This window comes from Ochotona princeps, chromosome 3, assembly GCF_030435755.1.
Source record: "Ochotona princeps isolate mOchPri1 chromosome 3, mOchPri1.hap1, whole genome shotgun sequence".
Classification (NCBI taxonomy): Eukaryota; Metazoa; Chordata; class Mammalia; order Lagomorpha; family Ochotonidae; genus Ochotona; species Ochotona princeps.
Window position 1 is genome coordinate 96,269,819 of NC_080834.1, and position 27,930 is coordinate 96,297,748.

Genomic DNA, 27,930 nt, shown 5'->3' on the forward strand with positions numbered 1-27,930 from the left:
ATATCCAAGAGAAATGAAACTATATGCCTATGCAAAGCCTGCACCCCGATGTTCATAAAAGCCTAATTTATGGCAGCCAAAAATATCAGAAAAAAAGCTGGGTGTTTGCTATAGAAGTTAACTCAGAACTTTGGACACCCTCATCCCTTATTAGAGGGCTTAATTCAAGTCCTGCCTGGTTCCTCTGCTTCTGATTCAACTTCCTAACAATGCATTTGTGGGAAGCAGCAGATGATAGCTCAAGTTCTTCTGTTGCTGCTACTGATGTGTAAGACTTCTCCAGATGTTCTTCCAGATTCCAAGCTTTGGTCTTTCCCAGCAAACTTGTCAGCTGCAGCATCTGGGCCATGGACCACTAGATGGACAAGTCTCTTTCTCCCTTTCATTCTCTCTTCCTCCCAAATTCAAATAAAGTAAAAAAAATAGATATGCATCATGGAAAACAATAACAATAAATGAAACAAAACTAAACAAGATGAATGAATTTTAAAAATTGGAAAGAAAATCTCCATCAGTGATAAACAGAAAGACAATAGTATATTATTCCAAAACATGTTATGAATTATTGATACAGATATACTGTGGATTCACTACAGTAAGTCAAATTATGCTAACCCATCCACATATAAAATTGTTGTATTTATGTGGGATGGTCACACTACTCAAATCCACAGAGAAGGAAAGTAGATTAGTGGTTGCTTAAGATGCAGCAGATAGGGAAATAGATGGGAACTGACAGTTATCGGAAACAAGATTTCCTCTTAGCATAATAAATTTTCTCAAATTAAATGGTTAGACTAATATGCCTGGCTTTTGTTGTAAATCACAGATTTCTGTAAAAATAAAGAACGTGTTTTGCTGTGAAAGGATGGGGTTCTCTCTTTGGTCTGCCAGAAGAAAGGACAGTGGGTTTAGGAAAAGATCACAACGCGTGAATCCTGAATTTTCACTAAATCATCTAGCATCACCAAGACTCTCTTCTTAGAAATAACACTACAACCGACATTGCTTTCCTGAAGATCAAGTAATACAAGCACTTGTAGACTGTAAAAACACTGTAGGATGTCATTAACCAATATAATGATAACTAAATATAATGATGATGTGATCTATACCTGGAATATAAGGCAAATCCAACACTACACATATCTTTATTCTTACGGAAATGTAGGAATGCTGACAGATGACGAAAAAGTACTCATTGGCTAACATACACATACTCACGTCTTGGATATTTCAACCTGTTAGCTGGCTGATTGTACTATATAAAACTGAATTCTATAAAAAGTAAAACAAAAAACACAAGAAACTCCTTGTAATCAACAGAAACATTCAATGAGTAGATAAAGTAGGAAGGAAAAGAGGTATGTAGGCAATTGAGGAACTGAATATTTAAAATCGGTAAATATTAGTGAAAGAAAGTCATACAGCCATTGATTTCAACTTCAAAGTATTTGCATAGTTACTGTTAATTTTCTTGACAGTACATACATAACAAATAAACAAGTTGAGCCATGGTTACACAGCAGAAAATACCAGTGGTATTTTCACTTTTACTTCAATCTCCAGTGTTAATAGTCTACAACAATCAGGTCATCATGAATGTTACTATTATCTTTGGTTAGGGAAATCAGTAACTTCTCAATTTACTGATAGAATCAGCAGTCAAATCATTAACTGTCTCTACAGTCCCAGGCCTACCAGACTGCCAACGTACAGGTATTCATACTTTCTCACTTCTAAAATGAAGCTGCCAGCATTTTCCATTACAAATATACTCAGATTGAAATTTACTTAGGCAATAATTAATTCTTTTTAACTATGGGGGCTGGGTAGAAGTTCTAGCATAATCCCATTTTGCAAAGAAAATGTGAAAGGAATTTTTTCATTGTTTAGAATGAAAGGGACCTCTTGTGACTCAACTGTTGTTTTTAGCTCTGTTTATTCTCCTGTGGAATGGTGGTAGTTTTACTATTTACTTCTTGAATATTATGGTTCATTAAGCCTAACAAGTGATTGCAGAATAGACTGAAATTCTATTTTTGCAAAAATTAAAGCAAAAAAAAGAAGGGGGATTGAAGGTGGGAGAGAGGGAGTGAAGGGAAGATGGACATCTTAGAATTGTACCTTTGGAATATGTTAAATTTGCTCTACTTGCAGTTACATTTTTTTCACAACTTTTACCATCAAAAAAGCATATTTTACAGAGAGAAAAGGAGAGAGATCTTTCATCAGCTGATTTATTCTCCAAATGGCTAAAACAACTGCAGCTAAGCCAATCAGAATCCAGGAACAAAGAGTTTCTTTCAGGTGTTCCACAAGGGTGCAAAGGACAAAGGCCTTGGGCCATCCTTCACACAGGGAGCTGCATCGAAAGCAAAGCAGCTGCGATTCAAACTACTGCTTTTATGGGATGCTGGTACTAAAGCAGAGGATTAGCCTGTTATGCCATTGCTCCAGCCCTATATTAATATTTTCTTAAAGAATCAAAATGAATTTACCTGTGTTATCCCCCCCCCCCCCGCAAAAAATATCTGAAGCTCGGAAGTTACATAGCAAGGGTTCACTTGCACCACTGTCTGATGGTGACCATTACAAAAGACTGGAGGAACCACATACATTACAGAGACCACAACAACAATATACACAAAGTAACACATCAATGACAACCATTCAGCAACTGACTCTTCAACTTCAGAGTAATGGTGATATTGTTAGTGGCTATGAATCACTGGGACCAAGACCACTGTTTTAATACATCTAATGTAAACTCCCTCATTTTAGCCTTTAAAAATGTTCCCTTTCCTCAACCTCTTTGAATGTGCCCACGGTATACTATGGAACACATATTGTTAATGCAAGCCTCCGCTATTCCACAGTTCATATCATCTTTGGAGACTGCTTCTTGGATTTCAGACAGTCATTAGTTTTTCTGTAAGTTGACAATAGCCACTGTTACTGTTTGAGTGCATCTTCCACAAGAGGTACTGTCAAGTATGCATTCTCATGCATACATACGCATGCATGCCTCCAGTAATGTGCTGGGAAGTCAGCTGGAGGAGGAAGCCAATTGGTAACTTCTGGTACCAGTTACCAAGAGGAAAATATTCTCACCAAAGGCAAATTCAAACTTTCTTGCTGCTTTACCCCCAAAAAAGTTGTTTAAAGGAGCTTGTCCAGCATACTGAGAAACTGAAATCTTTCCCAATCTGTTTCCTACATAGCAGTTAGAATGATCATTTAATAACCTAACTGGATAATTTCAGACCCTGTTCAAGTTGTACCAATGGATTCTCACTACACTGAAGGTAAATGTAATAGAACCTTTCACATGTACTAGACCTGCTCATCTCATCCTCTCAATCCCATGGCTTTTCCCCTCCCAATTTATTTAGAGTTCTAACAACACTGGACAAATAATTCATGCGGTCTCATGACGTCCCACAGCCTTCCCTCTTTGCTTCACACCTAGGTAGTTCTTTGACATCTGCAATATTCAATTAAACAACATAATCTTTTATTTTTCATTATACAGTTCCATAGGCTCAGGGATTTCTTCTTACATCCTCCCCGCCCCCACCACTGTTTTTCCCTACATTATTACGACAGCATAGTCCTTCAGAAACAGTCATGAGTCCATCATTCTGCTATTTAAGTGTATCCTGACATTGTAGGTGTAGACAGTGGCAGAAAATCCAGCATTTATTTTTTCTTTCTTCCTCCCTTCCTTTTTCTTTCTTTCTTTCCTCCTTCCTTCCTTCATTTTCTTTCTTTCCTTCTTTCTTTTTCTTTCTTTCTTCTTTTTTTTCTTTCTTTCTGTCTTTCTTTTTCTTTCATTTACCTTGTAAGATATTTACTTAACTAGATCTGCTGATGAAATACAATAGAGAGTACTTCAAAACATTTGTGGTTAACATAAAAATAAATGGTTAGGTTAGTTTGGTGCCAATGACTTTTCATTACATGCACAAGTCATTCCATCACCCTCATTTTCCACAAAGTTTTTAAGGTCTGTTATATGCAATGTGGGGAAATATTTGAAAATCACAGCATATTCTTTTTTTTTATTGAAAAGTCAGATATACAGAGGAGGAGAGACAGAGAGGAAAGATCTTCCGTCCGATGATTCACTCCCCAAGTGACCCTGCAACGGCCGGTGCCATGCCGAACCAAAGCCAGGAGCCAGGAATGTCCTCCAGGTCTCCCACATGTGTGCAGGGTATCTAGGCTTTGGGCCATCCTCAACTGCTTTCCCAGGCTACAAGCAGGGAGTTGGATGGGAAGTGGGGCTGCCGGGATTAGAACCGGCATCCATATGGAATCCTGGGCATGCAAGGCAAGGACTTTAACCATTACGCTATCGCTATCGTACTGGGCCAACCACAGCATATTCTTAAGCAAATCTTCTATCACCGCTACAGAAGGAAAGAGTCTTCCCAATACAGGACATCAACACAGTGCCCTACAGATAACCATAACAAAACATACACTAAGACGCATTCATTTACTTCTTTTCTTCCATTCTCCCCTTCACAAGACTATATCTCCATGAGTGTAAAGATAACTTCTCTGTTGTTTACCAATACTGGCTACCATTACATTTAGCATAAATACATTCAGTATGAATGAATGAATGAATAATGAGAATGTCTTACACATTATTACATTCCCTAGGATACACAGCTTCTCGAATAAATGTGTCTAGGAGACATGCACTGAGCAAGGTTTCACATCTAATCAAGGAGCAACCTCCCTCAGTATGCAATCTATATAGATATTTGGCTCGCCTCTATTAAAACACAAAGTGCATTTTCAAAATAAGAGTGTTATATGTTTTATTCTGTTCTGACAGAGGTATTGCATGTTTTAAAATGGGTAAGCAGGCTAATATAAATGTGAATTTTGCTGGAAGCAAAGATTTGGGCATTAAGCCTGCTGGGATTTCAATGCAGGGGAGCTTTCAGTGAGAGAAATATTTCACCAATATATGGATTGCTGATAATCCCTCCAGCCCAGTTTGTGTGTGTATGTGTGTGTGTGTGTGTGTATTTGAGTCCAGATGACAGTTATTCTAGCTGTTTTGTTGTCACATACCAAAAAGGTGGCAGTTCTCAGAAGAATAAAGCATTCCAGTTCCATCAGAAATAAAATGGAACTTGGAGTGAAACCATAACCAAATTTCAAAATTCACACCCAATAACTGCCAAAGCACAGCAGAAAAGCACAGGCATTTTTAGACTAAAAAGAACTTTCTACTGCTATATAATTTAATGCCAAAAAAAAAAATTCCCTGTAAGCCACAAGCAAACATTATTTCCCAAGTCCCTTAGCACCTAGGAGAAGGGAGAGAGTCTATAGTAGTTGGGGAAGCAGGGGAATTTGGAAAGTTACAGTTAATATCTGAGTTAGCCACACAGGAAGTCAGATGAATAATGCCAAGGCAACTTTGCAGCACACAGAGGCTAACAGCCTTTCCTGCCACGCAAATCCCTACATCTGTAGTGAGCCACCTTCACATCATCCATATGCACACATGCCTTTATTTAGAACTGCTTATCCTGAGTAAAATCTTTATGTCTGGAATGATGTACATAATCTAAATACAGCTAACGTGTACCATATATGCTTCATGAAGCTTGAAACAACTACATTTGAGATCATATTAGCAACCTAAAATTTTAGATTGAATGTTAGCTATTGTGTTGATTAGTTGGATATTTCTTTTCAGGTCATAATTTATGGAGAGACAATGTTACTAGGCTTTGAAAATTATTTTCATTATAATAAATGCAATAACAACATGCATCTTAAAACCAAACAACACAAATTTTATCACTTACAACTTGTAGTGAACTTTGGTTTAACTTTGACTTTGATTGTGTTGCATGTGAAATTATTCATTAGAAAGGACGGTAGAAATATGCCTCTTTATCTTAGGAGACTAGTTACAAGTTTACAAAATACATAAATATACTCTCTGAATCAATTAATGTTATTTCCCTAACCTATTCTTTCCATCACACACACACACACACACACACACACACACACACACAACCACTACATAGTTATTAACAGTTTACAAAGAATTTTTAAAAATTGTAAGTCATACTTAGTTTCACAGGATCTTCTTTTAGTGATAAAAATAATCAGTATTGTATGCTGCTTCATTGTTATTACTGTAGTCATCAATTGTCAATGCATGAGAGATGAGAGGAAGATTTTTAATAGCAGGATACTTACAGTAATAAAGGTGAGATAACTAAAACTTTTAACAAACCAACCAGGAGCTAAGACCCTGTCATCATGTTTTGCTTTGTTTTGTTTTGTTTTGCCTGTATTTTTCATTGAAATACCACTTGGTTTAATGTAAGAACATCTCATGAAGTTAGAGAGAGTGTTTCTCATAACACTTCAATTTACTAATTGCTCTATCCACAATTTCCATCATTCTAATTAATTCTGAACAATGCTACATTCTCCTCCTGGATCTGAACATAAGTTGGGTGTATACTAACTATAAGCAAAATGTTGTTGCTAGCAGACATTTCACAACTCAGTGTGAATTAAAAACAGAATGTGTGTGTCTTAGAACTCATATATCTGCAAAATGGGAGCCCCAGTCCAACATTCTTGCCTGTCATCTCCTCTTCCTTCACTGTTGCTCAGACCAGCAAAATATTAAGCCAACATCATCTCTGCTATACACCAGTTCAGAATACAAGTACCTTGATTGAAAAGAATATTCCCTTAAGGTGTTGATGGCTCTCATAACTAACTACCTAAAAGGAAAACTTAGTACATATTCTAACTTACAACATGAAGAATGAGTAAAGGGTAGAATGTTTTTAAAAACTGGAAAGACATTAGCTGTTACAACAGGAAAGTATCCAATATAAAGCTTTGGAAAATACATTATCCCTCTTTCTAGTTCTTCTCTCATTTTCCCTCAGTATTCTGTTCCCCCCCCCAACCCTCTCTCCTTTTCTTTCACCTTGAACAACAGAAAAAAATGCTGAAGAGGCATTTAAAATCAATCCATGATATCAAATCGTCTTGCATAAATGAAGCACACTTTGCCCCAATCAGATACTGCCAATATTCCCATCTGGTGCATCATACATGAATAACCCAGTAAGCCTAAATCTTACAGCATTTAACAATGCACTACATGAGACAAGGATGAGAAAAAGGAGGGGGGAGAAAACCTTGGTATACACATGACAATGCACATCTCTCTCTCCCAGAGAACATCTCAGGAATGATCAAATTATATAAACAAGATGGGCTGATGTGTTTCAGATTTAAACTATGGCAGAAAGAGAAATAAAATTCAAGAAAACAAGATAAGATATTCAAGTCTAGATTATTATGGATGGTGATTACTTCATCTCTTTTCCTTTAATTTTTTGCCATTTTGTATTTCAGTGCTTCTACTATTCCAGAAGGATAATAAAGCAATTCTGTACATCATCTTTGATGGGACTGGACTACAAGTACTTGAAGCTAGTGTTCCAGTTTCCAGATTTAGAAAATGTATCCTTTTTTTTCTCTGTCCCTCAAAAATAAAGGAGAAGAGACTGAAGTTCCAGTGGATTTAAAACAGGACAATCATCACATTATTTTCAGTGATAATTAGTTTTATTTCCTAATGAAACTCATCAGATAAACAGGAAAAAAATGTAAAATACTGGAGTAAAAATTAAGACCTGCCCTGGCAGTGAGTCCTGTGACGGCAGATACCTGGTTGTATTAGGTTCTGTGGCAGCAAGTTATTTGAAGGAGCAAGAGGAAATGGCAGAAACAGACATGATTCCAAGAGCAGAACAGATATTTATTGCTACCTGCCACTACATGTGCCCATAGATTTCCTCCAAAACTTTGGGTGTCTCTTAACAAACAAAGCCATGTGAAGAAAGAAATGGGTCATTTTCTAAACATAAACTTTGATACAAGAAGGTGCTTATTTGTCATGTCAACATCAAGCTAATAAATTGTAATATTCTAGTCTCTCAGTTATCAAGATACAGAATAGTCACCCTTGGGAAAAATAAGTAACTGAAAACAGTGTATTTCAAAACAGAAAAGCAACTTAATGCAGAACAAAACAAACAAAACAGAAAAGAAGAGGTATGCTACCAAAGAACAGTGTTTAAAGGACAATAGGGTGAAGTTCTGTAATTTCGATGAGCATTAGTCCAAGGAATAAAACAAAATGGAATTCAAACATTCTCCAAATGTTTGGACTATACTGCACAGAAATGAGAAGTGTTCAGGATGACCAACCGTGGGCAGCTGAGGCAGAACTGAATGTCATAAGTACATCTGAATGTGGAGGTTTTCAAAAGACACATTGAAATAAAATGAGGCCACTGGGGCTGGCAGCAAATTGAATTCTTGCCAAAGGCTGAAAGAAACATTGCATATAGCATTAAAAACATATGTCCTTGAAGAAGAAAGACTGACTGGCTCCTTAAAGTCAATTATATTTAAATATGTTGGATACAATTATTCTCATTACCTGATGGGATCCCCATCTTTCATAATTGATTCCCAACCTACCTTTCAGTTTGGCTTCTAAACAGTTTCACATTATCCTTTGTGTGGCCCTGCACTATTTTCTTCCCAACTAAGAGATTTAGCTCCTCGTAGAGAAAAAGCAGTTATTTGATTATACTATCTTCCCCAGCAAGATTTCCTGTTAACATGTGTTATTCTATTTGTTACTTATTTTATATTCTTTCTTTCAAATTCTACTTCAAGACTCTACAACAAGCAACTTCCCTTTTCTACCTGGGATTATAATGTAGGCTGTCAAATGCGTGCTAAGTAGAGGATGGAGCGAAGTTATCAAGAGTCCAATAGTGCATGATATTGCCTAATACAACGTAAGAAGATGCAACGGGAAGATTCTGCTGTCACTGTTGTTGGTTGGCTGGTTGGTTAAAGATAAGGACACAGAGACAAAAACACATGAAATGACTCCTTTAACATCATGAAACAACCCAAGTGAAGCAGAATTTACATCAATGTCTCTCAATTGCCACAGTGCTTTCACTTATTTATTCTGCATGGTATGATTCACTGTCTAAAGTTGGTAGATTATTCCTATCCCCTGGATATTTTATAAAAACATAATGGAAGAGACATCAGAAGATCTTACTTCCATTAGCAGATCAAAGTCCTAAAAGGAGGCAATTCAGTATAAAGGAGAAAGAATTCTTTGAGGAGTCAAGGTAGCCTTCCAATTCCAGTTCTATCAGGTACGCCACCAGGAGCTTCAGGCACTTAGGCTACTTCTACAGCTTTTTTATCACCTAAGCTATTAAAGTCCATGGCATCTCTCACACATAGAATGTTCATACAGTTGACTGTCCACTGACCTTGAAATAAAAAGCTAAATTCAAAAATCTGCAAGTGCTCATTTTAGGGAGACAATACATGCTTTTTTATCACCTAAGCTATTAAAGTCCGTGGAATCTCTCACACATAGAATGTTCATATAGTTGACTGTCCACTGACTTTGAAATAAAAAGCTAAATTCAAAAATCTGCAAGTGCTCATTTTAGGGAGACAATACATGGTATATTTTAATGTGATTTGTGTACCAAATAATTTAGATATGGATATATGATCTCAATACACCATATCGTATCTTGTACTGTTTTTGTTCTTTCCTCCACTTGATGTCCCAACTTCTAAACAGCTACTTTACTCTAAAGGCAGCTTTAATGGCTTGATTTGTCTATGTGTGACCAGTGACATACACAAGGGGAATGTAGGATAGCTCATTATTCATTTTGAACAAGTGAAAATGGAAATCTTGCATGGTGAGGTTAGGGTTATAGTGATTTCCTGCTGAAGAAATGTTGTGGGGAAGCGTGTTGGGATAGGGTGCAAACACATCCCTTATCTAGAAAACACAGTTAATACTGAGGGATTCTTCAACTGTTAGCAAAATGATGATTCTTTTTGGTCCCTTGCATCTTAATCTTATTTCTAAGTTGTTCATGTTTTAGCAAGTACATATAGCAAAAATAGCATGAGTATCAGAAACTGAGATACTAGTTGGAGTCAGAGATACCATAAGTTTTGTAGAAAAGGAATAACAAAATAAAGAAAAGGAGGTGGGGTATATTTAGTACCAATGCATGCAATGAATTACTCTGAATATATAAAATAAAACCTACTTTTTCAGCAAAGAGAATTTTAACAATAATAATAATAATATTAACTACAACATGACCATAATATTATCAGTATAATTACCCAATTTTTAAATACTTAAAAGGAATCACTGGCTTCTTTTTTTAATTTGTTATTATCATTACTTGACATGTCACACCCATTGATTTCCCCTGTATTATTACAATAGTACAGCCCTTCCTTAAATATGAGACTTCCCTTGAAAGGAGGATCCAATGGCAAGGCTCAGAATAAGAAAATAAACTACAACATAATAGCCTATGCATGAAGAGTACTGGAAGATTTAAAAGATAGTCCCCTTATTTCCTTCAGATCAACTAAATTTCCAATAAACTGAAAACCTGTAACACAGAGATTCACATGCAAGACTAGTAAGTCTTCCAACATCTCCACTCTCATCAAGGTCAACACCTTCACACACAGAGAACTTGGTTGATCCTTCAGGATGTGCAATGATTCCTTTCTTCCCCTGGTAGTCCAGAGCCAGTTGATTCTTTTATTTTTGTCAACAATGGTTCCTTTTTGTTTCTCCCCCTCAAACTAGGAAGTGCATCACTGACAGTACAATTCACCTCTTCATGAAGAAGGCAAATGAGCATGTGCCAGATGGGCTGAGGGGATTACAACATGTTTCCTGCTCAGTTGGTGACTCAATGGAGCTGGTATGAGAACTTATCTCATTCAAGAAGTCCGCTTCCCTTGGCAGAATTATGAGTCACAACTCCTGGGAAGAAAGCTCACTTACCAACAGGATTAGGGTAGGGGTGGGGGGGTGAGAATTTCTTGGGCTGATTACAGTAAAGGTCATTCAGAAAGGCAATATAGCTAAAAACACTAGGGAGGTACCAGCCACCAGTCACTTCTGAGATTTCCATGACCACTTAACAAGATAACACATTACCTCTTCCTTTTTTTCCTCAAGGTCAGGCAGGATGTAAAATCACACTGATGGATTATTGATATGGATTTAAACATTTTCATAAAAGAATTGGTCAAACTTGGGGACAAAAGAAGACATAAAAGAACTTTTGTTCACCCAGCCAATATAAACGCATTGAGCACCTACTTGGTCTCCATGTGCTAATCATGATTCCAAGGGCTTGGATACTAAACAAGTGGGCAAAGTTTAGCCCTTGGCTTAAAATCAGTGGGTGAGGGGGTAAGTAGGAAGGTAAAGGGAGTGGGAAACAGGAAGGAAGGGAAAATGGACAAAAAGTTGGAGGAGAATAAACAAGAAGAAAGGGGAGCAGAGGAAAGAGGAGGAAAGAAAGAGGTTCAGTCTACCAGCTGGAAATGCCAAGTGTTAGAAACCAAACTAAAGCAGAATAGAGGGACAGTGAGCCCTGGCAGCATTACTTTAGCTAAGATGGTCAAAAAAGCACATTATGAGCAAATAACATTCAAATGTAGAACTAAAATAAAAACAGACTATAACCAGCATTTAAATGTACCTCATATTTAAGAAAAATCAACATATTTAAAATCAGGATATTAAATGGCTCACTAAACCAAATGTAGTATTCAATTCAATGCTGGGTTAGTATCCATCAGGCTGTGGACCAATGTATCCCAGCAGAATATCAGTCCTGGTTATATTATGACTGTTCCTCTATGAAGTCCCAAAGGCCATTAAGTTTAGAAGTTATCTCTACTTCCAGCACTGAGCTGTACTGTCCTAGTTATACCTTTCCTTTGGTGCTATTTTTGACTCCTAATACAATACTTTCAAGTGTTGCAGAAAAACTCAAACACACTCAGAAAAGACGATCAGGATGTTAGGAGGGCTATACTTCATGTCATGTGAAAATTAGTTGGAGATGTACATTGTGGAACTCTGGGGACATAGGTGTCTGATCACTGACTTAACATTTCTGAAGGGCTCTCACATGGAACAGCAACTAAAGCAATGCTATCAAGACGATAGTCGAAGACATTCAACGGTGTAACAAGTGGAAAGCTTTTTAAAATGAATTCTCCTTCAATTACCTGCATTAGACTTAGAGAATCACTACATTAGGCATTTTCTGTTTCAGTCAAGCAACTGAACCAAAGAAATATACGGAAATAACAGATTTCTGTTTTCCATACTAAATTTTTTTTCCTAGCCATTTGATAAGTCCAAACACATAAAAGTCTGCACGTACGTGATCCCTGCTCAGAGGCAAGCAAAGTTTCTCTGACCAGTAATTGTGAAGATAAGAGAAGCCTCAAAAGATGAACTTTCTAATACCAAATGCGTTTCACCTCCAATTTCAGATGATTCAGCTACATGATGGCTGAGTTTAAATATTCAAATCCAATAAAAGTCTTCCCTATCCACTTTCATGAAGGAACTCCAAAAAGTCTGAAGAAAACAGTGCTTCTTTTCCTGCACTTAACCAGCATGAGCAAAAACATTTTTTAAATGCCTCGATAGACTTCTGCTACTGAGGCTAATTTCACCAGTTGCTTAAGTTTGGAAATTATGGCAATGCCTTTTCTTTCCCAGAGACCATGAAAAGGGGATAGAAACATCACTCTTGCTGGCTTAGGTGCCAAGACAATGAACATGCACTGTTTTCATAAACACCAGACCAGATCTCCAGGTACAGTGCAAACCTTGAAGACCTCAGATATATCCATATAACCTTCCATCACCAAGGTTTTATGGTTTCATTAGACATCTAATTTTGCACAACGACAACAGGAAAATATATTTGAGGAATACTATGGTCTTTTAAATTCATTCTGTGAAAAAGGGATAGCTTCCTTTCCTAATATATGACTTGCATTGTAACAGATCATCAGATCACCTACCCGAGGCATCACTTTGCAGGATCCCACAGAAACAGAGACTCATCACACACCACAGAAGTCTCATCCTGTTGACATAAACATAACGGTAAGCTTAGGAGAGTACTTGAAATTATTAACTGCATAAATAACAATAGCTAGTACACATGAATTCTGACCATAAGACCAGGAACTTTTTATGATAGTAAGCATAATTATCAAGAACAATCAACACCATAGGCTTTGTTTTGCTTTGCTATTTGTTTTTAACCTCCTTGATACATAAGATGAAGGAAGCTGAACAATTTTTAAATAATAGAACAAATATTCTTTAGCTAGAAAGTACTAGATTCATGATGTCTGCAGGTATCAGTCAGCAAACATCCGTCTAAAGTTTTCAACAGGAGATACCTCTCTGACAGAAAAATCTGACCTTGCTCCTCTTCATAATTGTTTGGTCTGTTCCAAATTGGAACCATTTCATGATTCAGGTAATTTTCCATCTTAGAGATGAGTAAAAAAGCTAGAAATCCTTAATCCCGATGCTCTGAATTCATATGAACGGAAAAGAGAGACCAGTCTTGCCCTGCTGCTCTCACTCTCCTCATCTCACTGAAACACGCAAATAATGTGGCAGGCACACAATTCCGCAAATTTCAGCTTTTCTATTGATACACAGTTGCAACTGCCAACTGCTAAGAACCACACTTTTGCATTTAGTTGCGTTATTTTTAATGCAGAAGTCCTATAGGTTTAACAACTGTGTTGTTATTCTTTCTATGGACATATGTGGTCAGTGATAATTTCTCTATAGTGTAATAAGTAAAAGCTGCAGGTGAGCAGGAAATGCAATGCTCAATATCTCTGCTTCCTGTTTTAAACATAGCAGCCATATATGGATGTTTACAGAGGGTCTTGATAACATGCTCCAATCATATTTCTCTTAAATAACCCAAGTGAGATTTATAACCACATCAGGCTAACTACAAAGTCTATTATCCCAAACAGTCTGTGTCACAAATTTCATATCCACAGGTCCATCAGCCAAAAACAACAAAAAAGCCAGAAATAAATAAAATATATCCTGCATTCAAATAATATCAATTAAAATAGGTCAATTAAAAGCGCTGCATTTAATCAAATGCTATAAATTGTTGTTGCCCAAGCAATCAAATCTATGTGGTCATACTAAAGGACATGAAAAGTTTTCAGAGGCTGTCACTTCACTTTTTTCAATATTTTCACAAATATTTTAAAGGTGTGTACATTTGTAGAGCACCATGTAATGTTTTAAAACACATATACATGAACAACAATCAATTGGGATAAATACATTTCCTCAAATATTTAACACTTAAAATGCATCTCCCTTGACCACACATCACCAAAAGTCTGGTTCGTGTCATGCTTCTTGCTTCAGAATGTCTATAAACAAATCACAGGTGAGCTGTTCTATTACAAACAAGTGTTTATATCACATATTAAATGACTCTTTGTTTTCACTGCCACTCCTTTCTCATTCATATACATTATCTCCTCCATCATTCATTCACATATTCATAAAGCATCCACTGAGCATTTTCTGTTTTTAAGTGACAGAGCTATAACTGCAGGGGCCTATGTTAAGAAGATGCAGGACCTTCCTAAAGCACTTCTCTTCAGTAGGGATTAAATCCTATACACACCTCTTTACAATCATCTACTATGTATAAGATATACACAAGCAGGGAAGCTTAGGAGATGTGACTGTTTATCTGGCAGCCGTTCTAGGGCTGGGCAAAGTCTAGCAGGGACTTACATGTGTATAGAGAAAATAATGGCAATCCAAAGCAAAAAGTGGTGAAAATAGAGAACAACAGATAAGTGTTACTGTGAAGAATAGCAAAGGCAAGAGCTTACTCCAGGTGAGCTATCAAAGCACACAAAAGGAAAGTGGTGCGTTTTGAATTGAACAAGAACTGATTTAGATGTTTACAATGGAAATTGTGTAAAAGAAATCTTTGATGGAGAATAGTGTTCAAAGATAATGATAGGAAGGAACACAGATAGGAAATTGACCATAAATAATTCAGTCTTGCTCAAGCACAGAAGATTACAACTGCAGAAGATTTAGTTGGAAAGAAGAGTGTTAGGACCAGACTGTGGCAAGGCACTGATTAGCAATCTAAGCATTTGTAGTTTACCTTAAATACCAAATAGCGAAACACTGGAGTTTTCTTATTTTTGTGACGATATAACCATCAAGTAATGGTTTTCTGAAATCACTTTACCACACAAAACAGATGTGTTGCCAGTAAATTCTGTCTTGAAGATGTTTTAGCTCCCAAGACTGTCATCACAATTATTGCTATCCTTCTGACTTTGTGTCTCATACAAACTTGATCAACATGCTACCTATGCCTTCATCTAAGTCATTAATAAAATAATGAATAATCCTGCATTAATCCTTGTCATCAAGAGCAACGAGATAATTCACTGCAATTCAATACAAAGAAATTTTAGCTTCAGTACCCCTGTATATCAAAGCACTCAGGCCACTCAAGTTGATTTGGCTATTAAAAAACACATGTACACACACAGCTCTAGATTTTTCCCAATTTGCCTGTTTATAAGCTGTTGAAATCCTAAGGCAACACTTCGAAGACATTCTAATTAGTGTGATTGAGGACTTTAATTAATATTCCTCAAAGTAACTGGATTATGCCACAGGCAGTCAAGAGTCAGGTCACCCAGGTAGAGCTAATCTAAAGAAGACCTATGTGCAAATACAGGTCCAGAATCATTCTTACCCCGTGATGGATTAGAATAAAGCACACTGAAAAGAAACTGAGATGGTGCAGGCTGGTTTTGACAAAATGAAGATACCAAGTTTAGCAGGAGGTGGTTAGCAGATCTGAAAACGCACCAAGATTTCAGGATCATTTACTATCATCTTGTACCCAAACCTACAATTGTATTACTGTAAATATTAACACATTCTGGGTTCCTTTTTTTAGCTTGACAGGATGCTGGCCAGAGATGTAGAAACAGCCAGAAAGCAAAGGAACACACTGACTAATGCAGGGCCTCCCAGTTTCTGAATTACAGTTTAGGTGATGGCATCCAACAGACACTGCACTTGCATCAGATGACTGGAAACTGCATAAAATAAATTTCCGGTCAGTCTTTACAGCACTATTTTTTTTCTATTTGCTGTATGATCATTTTCACATCTCCCCCCTTATGTATTGGTATTTCTCTTGTATGTACCACCATTGTTTTGCAAATATCTATTTGGATGCCAGTATCATCTTGCAAATATTTTTATGTATTGAATTCTATGTAATTAATTAACAACAATGTTAAGGATAAATATGACCATGCATCCAAAACACTGATGTCTAACTGAGACTCAAGCTTTCTATTCTCTGGATTGCCCATTTGATTATCTCCAACATCTCCTTATTTTGAGTCACTGTGACCACTGGATTCTCTCAAGGGACCAGGAAGTGACTGACTGCAACGGGGCATGCTGCCCAAATACAGAATCACCATTTGCACAGCCATGCTCTTCACATCAGCATTTCAACAGGTCACAAAACTTTTTTTCCACCTCAGTTCCTCAATTCCACACTGAGCTCCACTGATAATGACTCCATCAAACTGACCAGCCAAGTACTTGTTCCTGATAAGGTCTTGCTTTAAGTTGGCTAAACTTCCTACAACAACGAAGTTATTATTACTTCTTTGTTACTGCTTCATTTCTGCAACAGTCACATATGTCCTCTCCTATGACTGATCCACTGAAAACTGGGCTGAGTACACCTTGACACAAACTCTCACCAACTCCATACACGAGGGAACAGCCTGCTGCCAAATCCTTTCCTAGCTTCCCGATACCACCAGATTCCTCCATTTCCATTTTCCAAATAGCAAGACATTTCAGCAGATCTTGCCTGTGTGTTGTTTTCAGACCAGTTAGTAAACAAGTCTTGGAAGAACATGGCACTACTCCACTTAACAAATAAAGATCAGGAAGGTTTTAAAAATTCTTCATCTTCTGTTTTTTGAATCATAAGATGATCCCTCTGCTTATCTTTACATTACACGACTCCTTTCTTTTTCTAGATATTTTAGGTTGGGGTGAGGGAGATAGAGGAGAAAACCTTACCAACTGAGCACAGTCAAGATGATTGGCTACTGATTACAGAACTAAAGGGGCAATAAGTAATCTCTAAAAACAGATATTACATGACAGATGTGGACTGATATCACAAAACTAGTAACTGCCAAACCCAAACTTAAATGAAATGGACAATCTGAATAGTCCTATGACTGTTCAGGAAACTGAAATGAATTCACCTCTAGAGCCTACAGAAGGGGCACAGACTTTGACACCTCCGATATGGCCTCATAAAACCCTAAACAAGGAATTCACAAGGTCACACTGTCCTTGAACTTCTGACCCAGAAAATGTCTTTGTTGTTGTAGTTGTTGTTAAGATTTATGTTATTATTATTGAAAAACAGAGTTTTAGACAGAAAGAGGGGTGGAGAGAGAGAGAGAGAGAGAGATGGAGAGAGAGAGATCTTCCATCTGCCTGTTGATTCCCCAAATAGCTGCAATGATCAAAACAAAGCTGATCCAAAACCAGATGTCAGGAGCTTTTTATGGGTTTATCATGTGGATTCCATACGTGCAGGGATCCTAGAATTGGACCATCCTTCATTGCTTTTCCAGTTCAGTAACATGCAGCTAGATTGGAAGCGGAGCAGCTTGGACTAAAACCTTTGTCCCACTGGGATTCCAGAAGCACAACGGATTGAAGCTTAGCCTACTATGCTGTGGCACTGGCCCCAAAAGTGCTGGTTTTTATATAACCAAATTGTGGGTAGTTTGCTTCAGTCTTAAGAGAAACTAATACATGAAGTGCACCATATGCATGAATTGAGAAACTCAACATAGGGGAAATGTCAAACTTCCATGATTGACCTACAGTTTTAGTTAACTCATGTTTTTAAAAGTCAGCAAGACATTTTTGATGCAGAAAAACCAATTGTTGAATTTATATGCAAAAGGTCTAAATGTTGAGAACAATTTTAACCACAAATTCATTTTAAAGTTATGGAAGACAGCTTAACCAAAAAGACTGAAGAAAGCAAATACACGTGGCAAGATGTTCAATTTATTATTCATTAGTAAAATATATAACGAAACCACAACATGCCATACAGAATGGCTGAAAGTTTAAAAAACATGTTGACAATGCCAAGTGCTGCCAAACATGCAAAAAAATGAGGATTTTCATATTAGATCAATGCAGAATGGTGCAATGTCTCTGGAAAAAAAATGGTGGATTCTTTTAAGTCCAGCATAGTGTTAGCGTAATTATGTAACCCAGCATTTTTACTGCTCAGTGTCTTATTCAAGAGAAACAAAAGCTTTAAAATTAACTTGAAATGTTGTACTTAGAAATTTACAGCAGCTTTCTTGATTCACAGGTCTCGAAAGAAATGCCAATCAATAAGTGAACTGATCAGCCAATGACTACATACAAGAAAACTGAATATTATTTCACAATGTTAAACAAAAATCCTTTATACTATGTGCTATTATAGCTATAGGGATGAATCTCAAAGTTTTCCATCAAATGATAGAAGCCAGTTTTGAAAGGTTGTCTTCTAGTAGCCAGTATAGTGGTGCAACAGGTTAAACTCACTGCCCGGCAGCATCCCATACAGGAATGCTGGCTCAGGATCTGAGTGCTCTATTTCTCATCTGATTCTACTGATACATTTTGGAAAAGCAGCAGATATGTAGCCCCACCATCCACTCAGTTGGAGTTCCTGGCCCCTGGCTTCAGGATGGCCCAGCCCCTGGCTGCTTTAGACACTGCAGAGTGAACTAGCAGTTGGAATATCTTTCACTTCCTCTGCTCTCCCTCCTTTTCTATCATTTCGTTCATCAAATAAACAAATCTTCAAGAAAAATAGATTACGTTCTGTATGTGTGATTCCATTTAAGGAAAATCCTTAAAACTATGTAACTGGAGTGAGAGTAAGAACAAGTCCTAATGTTAAGGATGATGGTGAGCGGGACTGCAAAAGAATCTGTCTAGAAAGATGGAAAGGCTTAGTATCTGAGGCAACGCAGTGGCTCAACAGGCTGATTCTCCACCTTGCACCACTGGCATCCGACTATGGCTACTGGTTTGTATCCTGGCTGCTCCACTTCCAATCCAGCTCCTTATTTATGGCCTGAGAGGGCAGTGAGGATAGCTCAGATACATGTGCCCATGAACCCATATGAGAGGCCAGGAAGCAGCTCTTGGCTCCCACCTTCACATCAGCTCAACTCCAGCTATTGTAGCCATTTGGAGAATGAGCCAGCTGACGGAAGATATGTCTCTCCTCTCTATAAGCCTGCCTCTCAAATAAAAAGCTAATAAATTTAAGAGAGAAAGCCGTTTAGCGTGATTGTGGTCACTGTTATATAATTTAATGCATGGTTCAAATTCATAGAGCTATACTCTGAAATAAGTCTTTCATTATCATTTAATTAAAAATGCCAAAATATATTCTAAAGTGACACATTTCCCTAATAAAGATTTTTTAGATCAACAAAGAATTTGTGAACTCTTTTAGACAGCTTAAACAAATAAGACCATTTTAACCTGAATATTGTATCTATTTTCAACACCAACTTTGAAATGACTTTGAAATGACGTGATCCTGTAGTTAAGTACAGAATGTTCCAGAAAAGTCTAGCCAGTAGAGGCAAAAAGAGAGATCAATGAACTGCCCTTCCAGCTTACCAAACCAGCAGAGTCAAAGTTCACACCAGACAACATTACCACACTGCTCTTATAAACTGCCTTCTCCTTTCTTACTAAATAGCTTCAAAGTGCTTGGAAATCTGAGAGGATATGTATAACATAATGTACCACCTGCTGGCCTTAGAAGTTTGGAATAGAATGACTAGATTGATTTCCTTTTGTCCTTCAGTATTTTGAATAGCAATGTGCTCCACAGTGTGAGGAAAGAAATGTCATGAAGTTCTGGGCCTCACAAGAGAACTAGAACTGGGTTTGCAGTGCCAGGAAGGTGAAAGAGCAATTTTAAAAGGGCTCTGACCTCCAGAGTTCTTGAACTAACTGTGTGATTTCAGACAGCCTGCGAATAGAAGCGACAGATATTCACATTAACACGTAACATAAGCCCCTCTCCTTGTCTTCCAGATTAATTTAAGACAAATGTGCTACGTGTTTATGGATACTTATAAATGAAATCAGGAACAACAATCCATTGTAGTCTCTCGAGTGGAAATGTTGGTCCTTATGGCTTCTCTATTTAGGGACACTCAAAGATGTGGGATGACTGAGGCCAACACTGGCCTAATCACTGGAGGAGAGGAATGTAATCCATAATCCCTTAGCACCCTCAGGAGCATGCACTGGCTCGGCAAATGCCAGTTTGCTTTAAAAAAGTGGGATAATAAAGGTGAGTCATTTGAAAACCCGTAAAGCCAGATAATGCCAGTCATAGACAAGAAGTCACAAAGTAACTTGTTTCAAGTTGACAACTGGCTATTATTCAAGATTTTAACATTCTGCTTTTTGAGTGTTTTATACTATTTCCAACATATTTCAAAGAAGATAATCACAGTTAAACTTGGTTTTATAAATTAGAACAGGGCCCACCATGACAGTCTAGTGGCTAAATACTTGCCTTGCATGCACCAGGACTGCATGTGGGTGCATGTTCGAGTCCCAGCTGCTTCATTCCCATCCAGCTCCCTGCATGTAGCCTGGAAAGTATAGAGGATGTTCCAAAGCCTTGGTGCCCTGTACCCAGCAGAAGCTCCTGGCTTCTAGGTTCATATTAGCTTAGCTCCAGGCATTGCGGCCACTTTGGGAGTGAACTAGTGAATGGAAGATCTTTCTCTCTGTCTTTCCTTCTCTCTGTATATCTGCCTTTCCAATAAAAAATGCATGAATAAATATTTCCAAAAAAATAAAAATAAATAATTAGAAGAAAAGCCAAGGTTGTCATGATAAGCCCTATAATAAAACAGAAAATTGCAAAATTATTATCCAATAGATTTATTTTCTGCTGGCCTCAAATTCTCATTTTTAAAACAGAAGTTAAAAATCCCTGTCGTATTCATCTGGCAGAGTGAATGCAGAGGATCAGATGCTGCTATGGATAACATATGGAAAGAAATGTTAGAATTACAAAGAGCGACACCAATATAAAGTATCATTAAGGCTGGTACTTAATGTGAAATAAGCTACACTTCTTTTTCATGTATTTGGCTTACATTTAAAATAAGTTCAAAGAGTAGAAATACTAAAGGCTACATGGAATATTTTGCAAGTTATGTAATTTAAATCAGAACATAGAATAGCTTTGGGGATAATGACAAAGAAGGGCAAGACCTAGATTCCAGGGTCTGGTATTCAATGGTGAGGTGACGGCTAGTTGGCAATGTAATTTTTAAAGAATCAGCAAGATGCACATTCAATACTTATGCACTTTGTTAGTATGTCAAAATTTGCTTATGTGATGGTAAAGAGTAGAGCAGCAGAAAATGTTAACAGAAAGATAGAGTACACACATGTACAAACACATGCACACAATGGCTCATCAAAAAGTACAGGAAAATGTAAACTATGAATAAAAGTAACGGAAATTCTCATAGCCTTTTGAAGTATCCTGCGTGTATGTGTGTATATCATACAAATCTATCATATATACATATAATTTTGCAAATATATTTATAGAGCACATAAATATGCCATATTCACCTGTAAAATTTTAAACCAAGAAGCCGACCAATTCTATACTTTTGACAGGGAATCACCTAGGAACTTCATGGCTGGAGAGATACAAATTTCTGATGAGAAGATCTAATATTTCATCTAACTCGTTCAGCAATTATTCCCCAAACTCTATACACAGATTGAAGAAGGAGGTGGGAATGAAATTGCTCTCATGAAGTTCGCCCACAGCCCAGAGACCAACACAGCAGCAAAGGCATTTACAACACGTGAGGGAGGAAGGGAGGAGGCAATTGAATCTGGTAATATGATGCCATTAGAAGTTCAAGCGCAAATAAGCACCACAGACACAAAACAGTCAGATTACCTTATGGACTATGATCCAATCACCCGAGGTTGGGAAATCAATTACTTTTCCCAGCATACAAATGCATCTCAGCCACCTGAGGTTTTCTCTTATTAAATCTGATGTAGCAAGTTGGGCACTAACAATTTCTCTAATTCAAAGAGATGGCTTGAAGATCAGGTTCACTGTTTGACACCCTCCAAAGAAAGGCACCTTCTGAGCACTGTTAAAAATGCCACAAGTAACAAAACCTTGACCAAGCTGTCATACATTTTCTGCAGGGTCTGACTGGGCTGAGTTCCTGCGTCTAAAGCATCAATTTCTGTTCAATTCATGCAACATGTATGGAGCCCCTGTTTCACAAACCTTAATCCAAACTGTGTAGTATATCAAAATAAACACTTTTTTTGTTTTAGAATCAGGAATTTCAGCATTTTGCAGCCAATTCTTTATGTAGATAAAGGAAAAAGGAAAAAAAATCAGTGGTATAGCTATGTGGTGTTGACACCATTACTTGGCACGCATCTTCATGCACACACAGCATTATTTAGCAAGACTAAAGGCTGTCCTAAAACGGTAGCCTCCTCCAAGGATTGGACCAAACAGGTGTCATTTTGAGTTTTGTGACTTCCATCAAGATCCACTGCCCAAGAAATGAACCTGTCTTCAAGAATTAGCTTGAACGGATAGAAGCTACCCTTGGTCTCACAGCACATTTTTTTCACAGAATACTTCCTTATCTATCCCCTAACTCCCCACCAAGAAATCTGTCAGAAAACTGATTAGCTTGCCAGAGATCATTCATCAGACTGGGGCCTCTCTGCCCCTCCTGTAAGGGGCCTGGAAGCCTCAGGCAGGTCAGTGCTACTCAGACCCCGCAGTACCCAAAGGCACCTCATGCTCACTTACACAGAGAGACTTGTCTTTTGAGGAGGCTGGTTCTTAGTTCTGACTCTGGCATTAAGTAGCTCAGTGACTTTGGCCATGCCCTTTATGGTTGTTTGCACCAGTTTTCATAAACAGGCTTTTTCTTTGCTTTTTATCAAGAAAAGTTATGGTCAAGGCTGTCATTGCAGCAGAGCACATTTGGGCACCAGTGCGTGCCCTGGATGCTCCAGTCTTGATTCAGCACCCTACTAATACACTGGATAAAATAACAGCAGATGGCCAAAATGCTTCTGTCCCTGCCAGCCACGAGGGAGACCTGGGTGAAGCTCCTGGCTTCCACCTGGCCCAGCACTGGCTGTGGAAGCCATCTGCGAGTGAACCAGAGCACGGTGAATCTCTGTGTCTCTTCCTCTGCCTCTGCAATTCTGACTTCCAAAATAAAATGAAATAAATATTTTACAGAGGTCAAGAATCACATTAGAACTTTCTTGAATCAATATATATCGAGTCACACTGTCCTATCTGTATGAAATTGTTTTCTCCAGTTTTTTTTTTTCCTCTTCAGGCATTCTTGCTCTATTGGAGAACATGGACTCCTCTTCATTCCCGCTGTCAATCTTGTCTTTGAAATGCAAAGACAATATTCCAGTTTTTTCTAACGATTAACACAGGCAAAAAAAAAAATGACCAACAAGCGAACAAACAAAAAGGCTAGGTACACATAAATATCATGTCTCTGTAACTAAAGTGTTAAAGAAAATCCCCTAATGAACTAACACTGAGGAGGTCTGTGTGAGACTGTGTCACTGTTGAGGAAATTCTATGGCTTCTTTCACTAATTTTTGGGCACCCAGATCATCCTGACAGATGGCAATGTGTACCCACCCATCTCAGTCTGGGCTATGACCTTATCCAGATCACTCTGGATGGAGGGAGGGAGGGGGGGAAAGACTAGTGTTCTCTGACCACAGTTCTTTCCATGTAAATTGGACACTTGCTGACTTTATTGCAATAATGTAAGACCATGCATTTCCCCTTTCATCAGGAATTTCATAGTGTTTTTATCTACTGATCCATAAACCACTACACTCAAGAGACCCTATTTTCAACAAGTTTGCCTTATCTTTGCCATACAGCTTCTTAGAGAGGAAAAAAAAAACGATTCTCTCACAGAGAGGTACTCAAGCAGTGCTTAATATGAGATTTTAAAATGCTTTGACAAGTGAACAGGCAAGTCAAAAATCATAACAAAAAAAATACTAACAAGAATGGGGGAGGGGGGGCGATGCAGCTTTGTAACTTCCAAAGCCAGTCAGAGGCTTTTTTCCCAGCATTAAGCCATTTAGTAGTAAGAGCACCTATCATGTGGGCCCCTGTGCTAAATGCTAAAGCATGACACAAATTTTAGCATGCCCCAGGCAATCAGGAACTCCCCAACAATGAGAAGAGCTGACTCTCTTGAGTCAACATTCCAGTTCCTGACTCTACTTCATAGGCCCCATGAATACTGAACAAGGTAATGAATCTGTTCATACCTTATTTTTCCCAATAGCCAAATGGGGAGAATAAAAGCAACTACCTCACATGCCTATTGAGAGCACTGTTCGAGTTCGTGTATGGAAAATATCTAAAAGAGTATTTGTTATGATTTCTCCTTTAACAGTATGATGCATTTTAGCTGTGCTTGTTCATGCTATTATTAAGTGTACAAATCTATCCAAGCAAACTGTTGGCATATCCTGAGGAAGAACAGCTTGCACTGGCAGGCAGCGGGACAGCTTGGGAGTTGGGACACAGTGTAGGAGTTTGTACCTTGGGGTAAGGGTGCGGGGAGGGTCCTTGGAGGCAGCGTGACACTTGCATTCTGAAGACAGGTATCACTCAAAAGTAAACAAACAAACAAACAAAAAACATGCACAACAAAGAAAGGCATTTAGGACAAAATTTAAACAGTTAAGAATATTGTTCGCGACTGGACAAAGAACAGAACAGAAAATGCATGAAAAGCAAGATGAAGGTTTCCCTTCAAGTATGAATTACTGAAAACCATGCAACAAGCATTTTTTCTTGGGGAGGGGGTCCATCATTTCAAGGACACACACTCCTTGGAGCTGCTAATGGCATCAACGCCTGGCTACCACATTCCACACTGCATAGCAATGTTAGTGATTAGTGGAGTATAGCACATTGCCCAAGCAATGGGGCAATAAAATGTATGTTCAGTTACAACAAAAGTGACAGTTCAAGAATAGAAACTTCTTCTAATAATACAAAAAAAATATTTTTGAAACTTTTTGTCAGATTCAAATATTTTCTTCAAACCCCTCTAAACTTTCAGGACTCTGGCACTTGATATTCCTCTAATTTTACAAGAAAAAAAAAAAAAAAACAAGCAGCAATTTTCCCAAGCTTCTACAAGGAATAAATGAGGAAACCTATGTTCGAACTCCTATATGTGTACACCAAATCCGATGACCTCCTCACAGTGTTCACCCTTTCTATTCTGGTTGTGTTGTTCTATTCTGGTTGTGTTAGACACAGCGAGGCATTTAGACATGATTTTCTACTGGAATTCGAATGTCTATCTTCCACTTAGCACACCCCCTCAGCACTTGTCATGTCCTAAAGAAAATCCCACGTTGTTGCACACTATTGATCTGTAGCTGTCTCCAACAAAAGGACTTGAATCCCTGCCGTGGTCCTGGGAATTTTAAATAAGAAGTCAATGAGAGATGCTGGCAAGCAGTTCTGTAATTGTCTAGGGGTGGATACAACCTTGGCAGAATAATAATCATATCAATATGCTGGCTACATGAAGGATCCTGCAATGAATTACAACAGGGCACTTCAACTCCAAAGCCTAGGGTGGCTTATCTGCATAATTAATCTCATTCCACAGTAACCCCACAGGGTCAGCAACAACGGCAATCTGCAGCTAAAATTAATGTCTTATTATCTCAGTACCCTCTGGTGTTTCTTCGGATTCAGGAAAATAATATCAGATGTAGCAGCTCTGTTGAAACAACCAGGATTTTAAAGGGTCACCAAGCTACCAAGAAATCCTCACGCAAATCTTGGGATGATACTCTGCTGGCTCTGTCATCAGACCGGAGAGGGTATACCTAAGAAGCCGTTGAACTTGACGGGACAATAAGATGCTGGACTCTATGTTTGGTATACGCTTGCAATGGGGAAATCTCAACTGAACTTGAGCTGTGGTTATGCAACAAGGTGGAGGAATCCACCATGGTGGGAGGGTTTGGGGAGGGGTGGGGAGAACCCAAGTATCTATGTAACTGTGTCACATAATACAATGTAATTACTGAAGTTAAATAATAAATAATTAAAAAAAAATCCTCATAGTTCAAGGATAACAATCTATAACCCCAAGAAATACATCCACTAAATGCAAGCCATTTGATATTTTTAAATTTTACTCTTAAATTAGCTTGGATTTTCCAAGGGCCACGTACTAATCTTTAGGGATTTACAGAATGATTCAGAGAAGTTATGATTCGGTGGCTCATCTTTGTTTTAGTGAAACATTTGCATATAAATATTGGGCAAAATATAAAGCTGAAAAATTATATTTGTACACATGACTTCCAGGTCATTTAAAAATATCAGTGAAATTACTTAGGAATAACTGGCAGCACTCCTCAAACCTAACTGACTTCACGAATTCATGTTTGGCAAAAACGATAAAGCTTTAGGATCAGTTAGGCACAGTTGAGAAATGCTGACTGACATTCTTCCAGTTAAAGGGGAATTGCAACACTAAAAGGCACCCAGCAAGAGACCAAGCTTTGAGAAACTTTTTGCAAATTCTCCCACATGCTAAATTACTCCTACTTAAGGTAATTTTAAAATTGAGATTTATTTTTGTTTATTTTTAATGGTAAAGTGTGAGCAAGAGAGAGAGAATAAGAGTAACACTCCCCTCAGTGGTTCCATTCCCCAAATGGCCATAATGACTGTAGCTATGTGAAGCCAAAGTCAGGGGCCTGGAGCTTCCTCTGGGTTTTGCACATGTCTACAGGGCCCCAAGGACTTGGGCCATCCTCCTCTGGTTTCCCAGGAACTGTATCAGGAAGACAAATTAGAAGTCAAGCTACCGGGTCTTGAAATAGCACACATACGGAATGGCAATGGTACAAGCAACAGCTTAACCTGCTATGCCATTACACCTGTCTAAGATCATGACTGATCTTTACATTAAAGATCATGAATCTTCATTGGGAAAAAAGTGGGAATTCAAATTGTTTTCATAATTTACCAAAGCACTCCTGTGGAACTCAATGGAGGAACAATGGCATAACAAATTACTAAAATGAGATGTACCACTATGCTGATGGACGAAAATAAGGTGAGTCTCCCAAAGTACTGTTGATTGGTGATGATTATATGTTCACTTATTCAGCTACTTTTGATACTTAAACACATTTCCTATATCAGCACATAAACACATAAGTCAGAAAAAAGGGGGAAGTTTTGTTCACTTCAATCATATAAGGACACACAGGAGGGGATCTGGAAAACATCCTTTCCACATGTGACTTTACTATAATCAGGAAAAAAAGTAAAAAGTAATAATAGCTTTAATTACTCTAACTTTTCTGGAAGAGGAAATAATGCATCAATTTAGCAGGTTGATCTATAAATTAATAGGTTTTTCATGTAAATATTCTTCCTATCCACTAATATGCAAAGCACTAAAGTCTTGTTCCCTAACTCTGAAAGAAGTGATGTTTACCACCGCAAACATGATTACCTGTGAATGTCTTAGTAAGTCTTGGGTGCCATGGGGACACCCACGAAAGGTGATGGATGACAAGGGGGAAACAATTGTCCCATATGTCACATCCTAGTGCTTCAGATGACATCCTGGATCCTCCAGACTGGTGGAAAACTCTTCCTCCCAACTCTTTTTCTGCATCACTCTTCTACAACTGGGCTCCCT

General features: G+C 38.0%; 1 protein-coding gene across 2 annotated transcripts in view; it reads right to left on the minus strand.

Annotated features, from left to right (window-relative positions):
• The window catches only part of IL1RAP (interleukin 1 receptor accessory protein), a 130,501-nt gene that overhangs the window by 77,936 nt on the left and 24,635 nt on the right, over window positions 1–27,930 (minus strand). For both annotated transcript variants that reach the window (XM_004577785.3, XM_004577786.2), the window contains exon 2: window positions 13,003–13,067. In XM_004577785.3, coding sequence (XP_004577842.2) covers window positions 13,003–13,066 — 64 coding nt within the window. In that variant the 5' untranslated portion in view covers window position 13,067. The remainder of the gene's footprint in view (window positions 1–13,002; window positions 13,068–27,930) is intronic.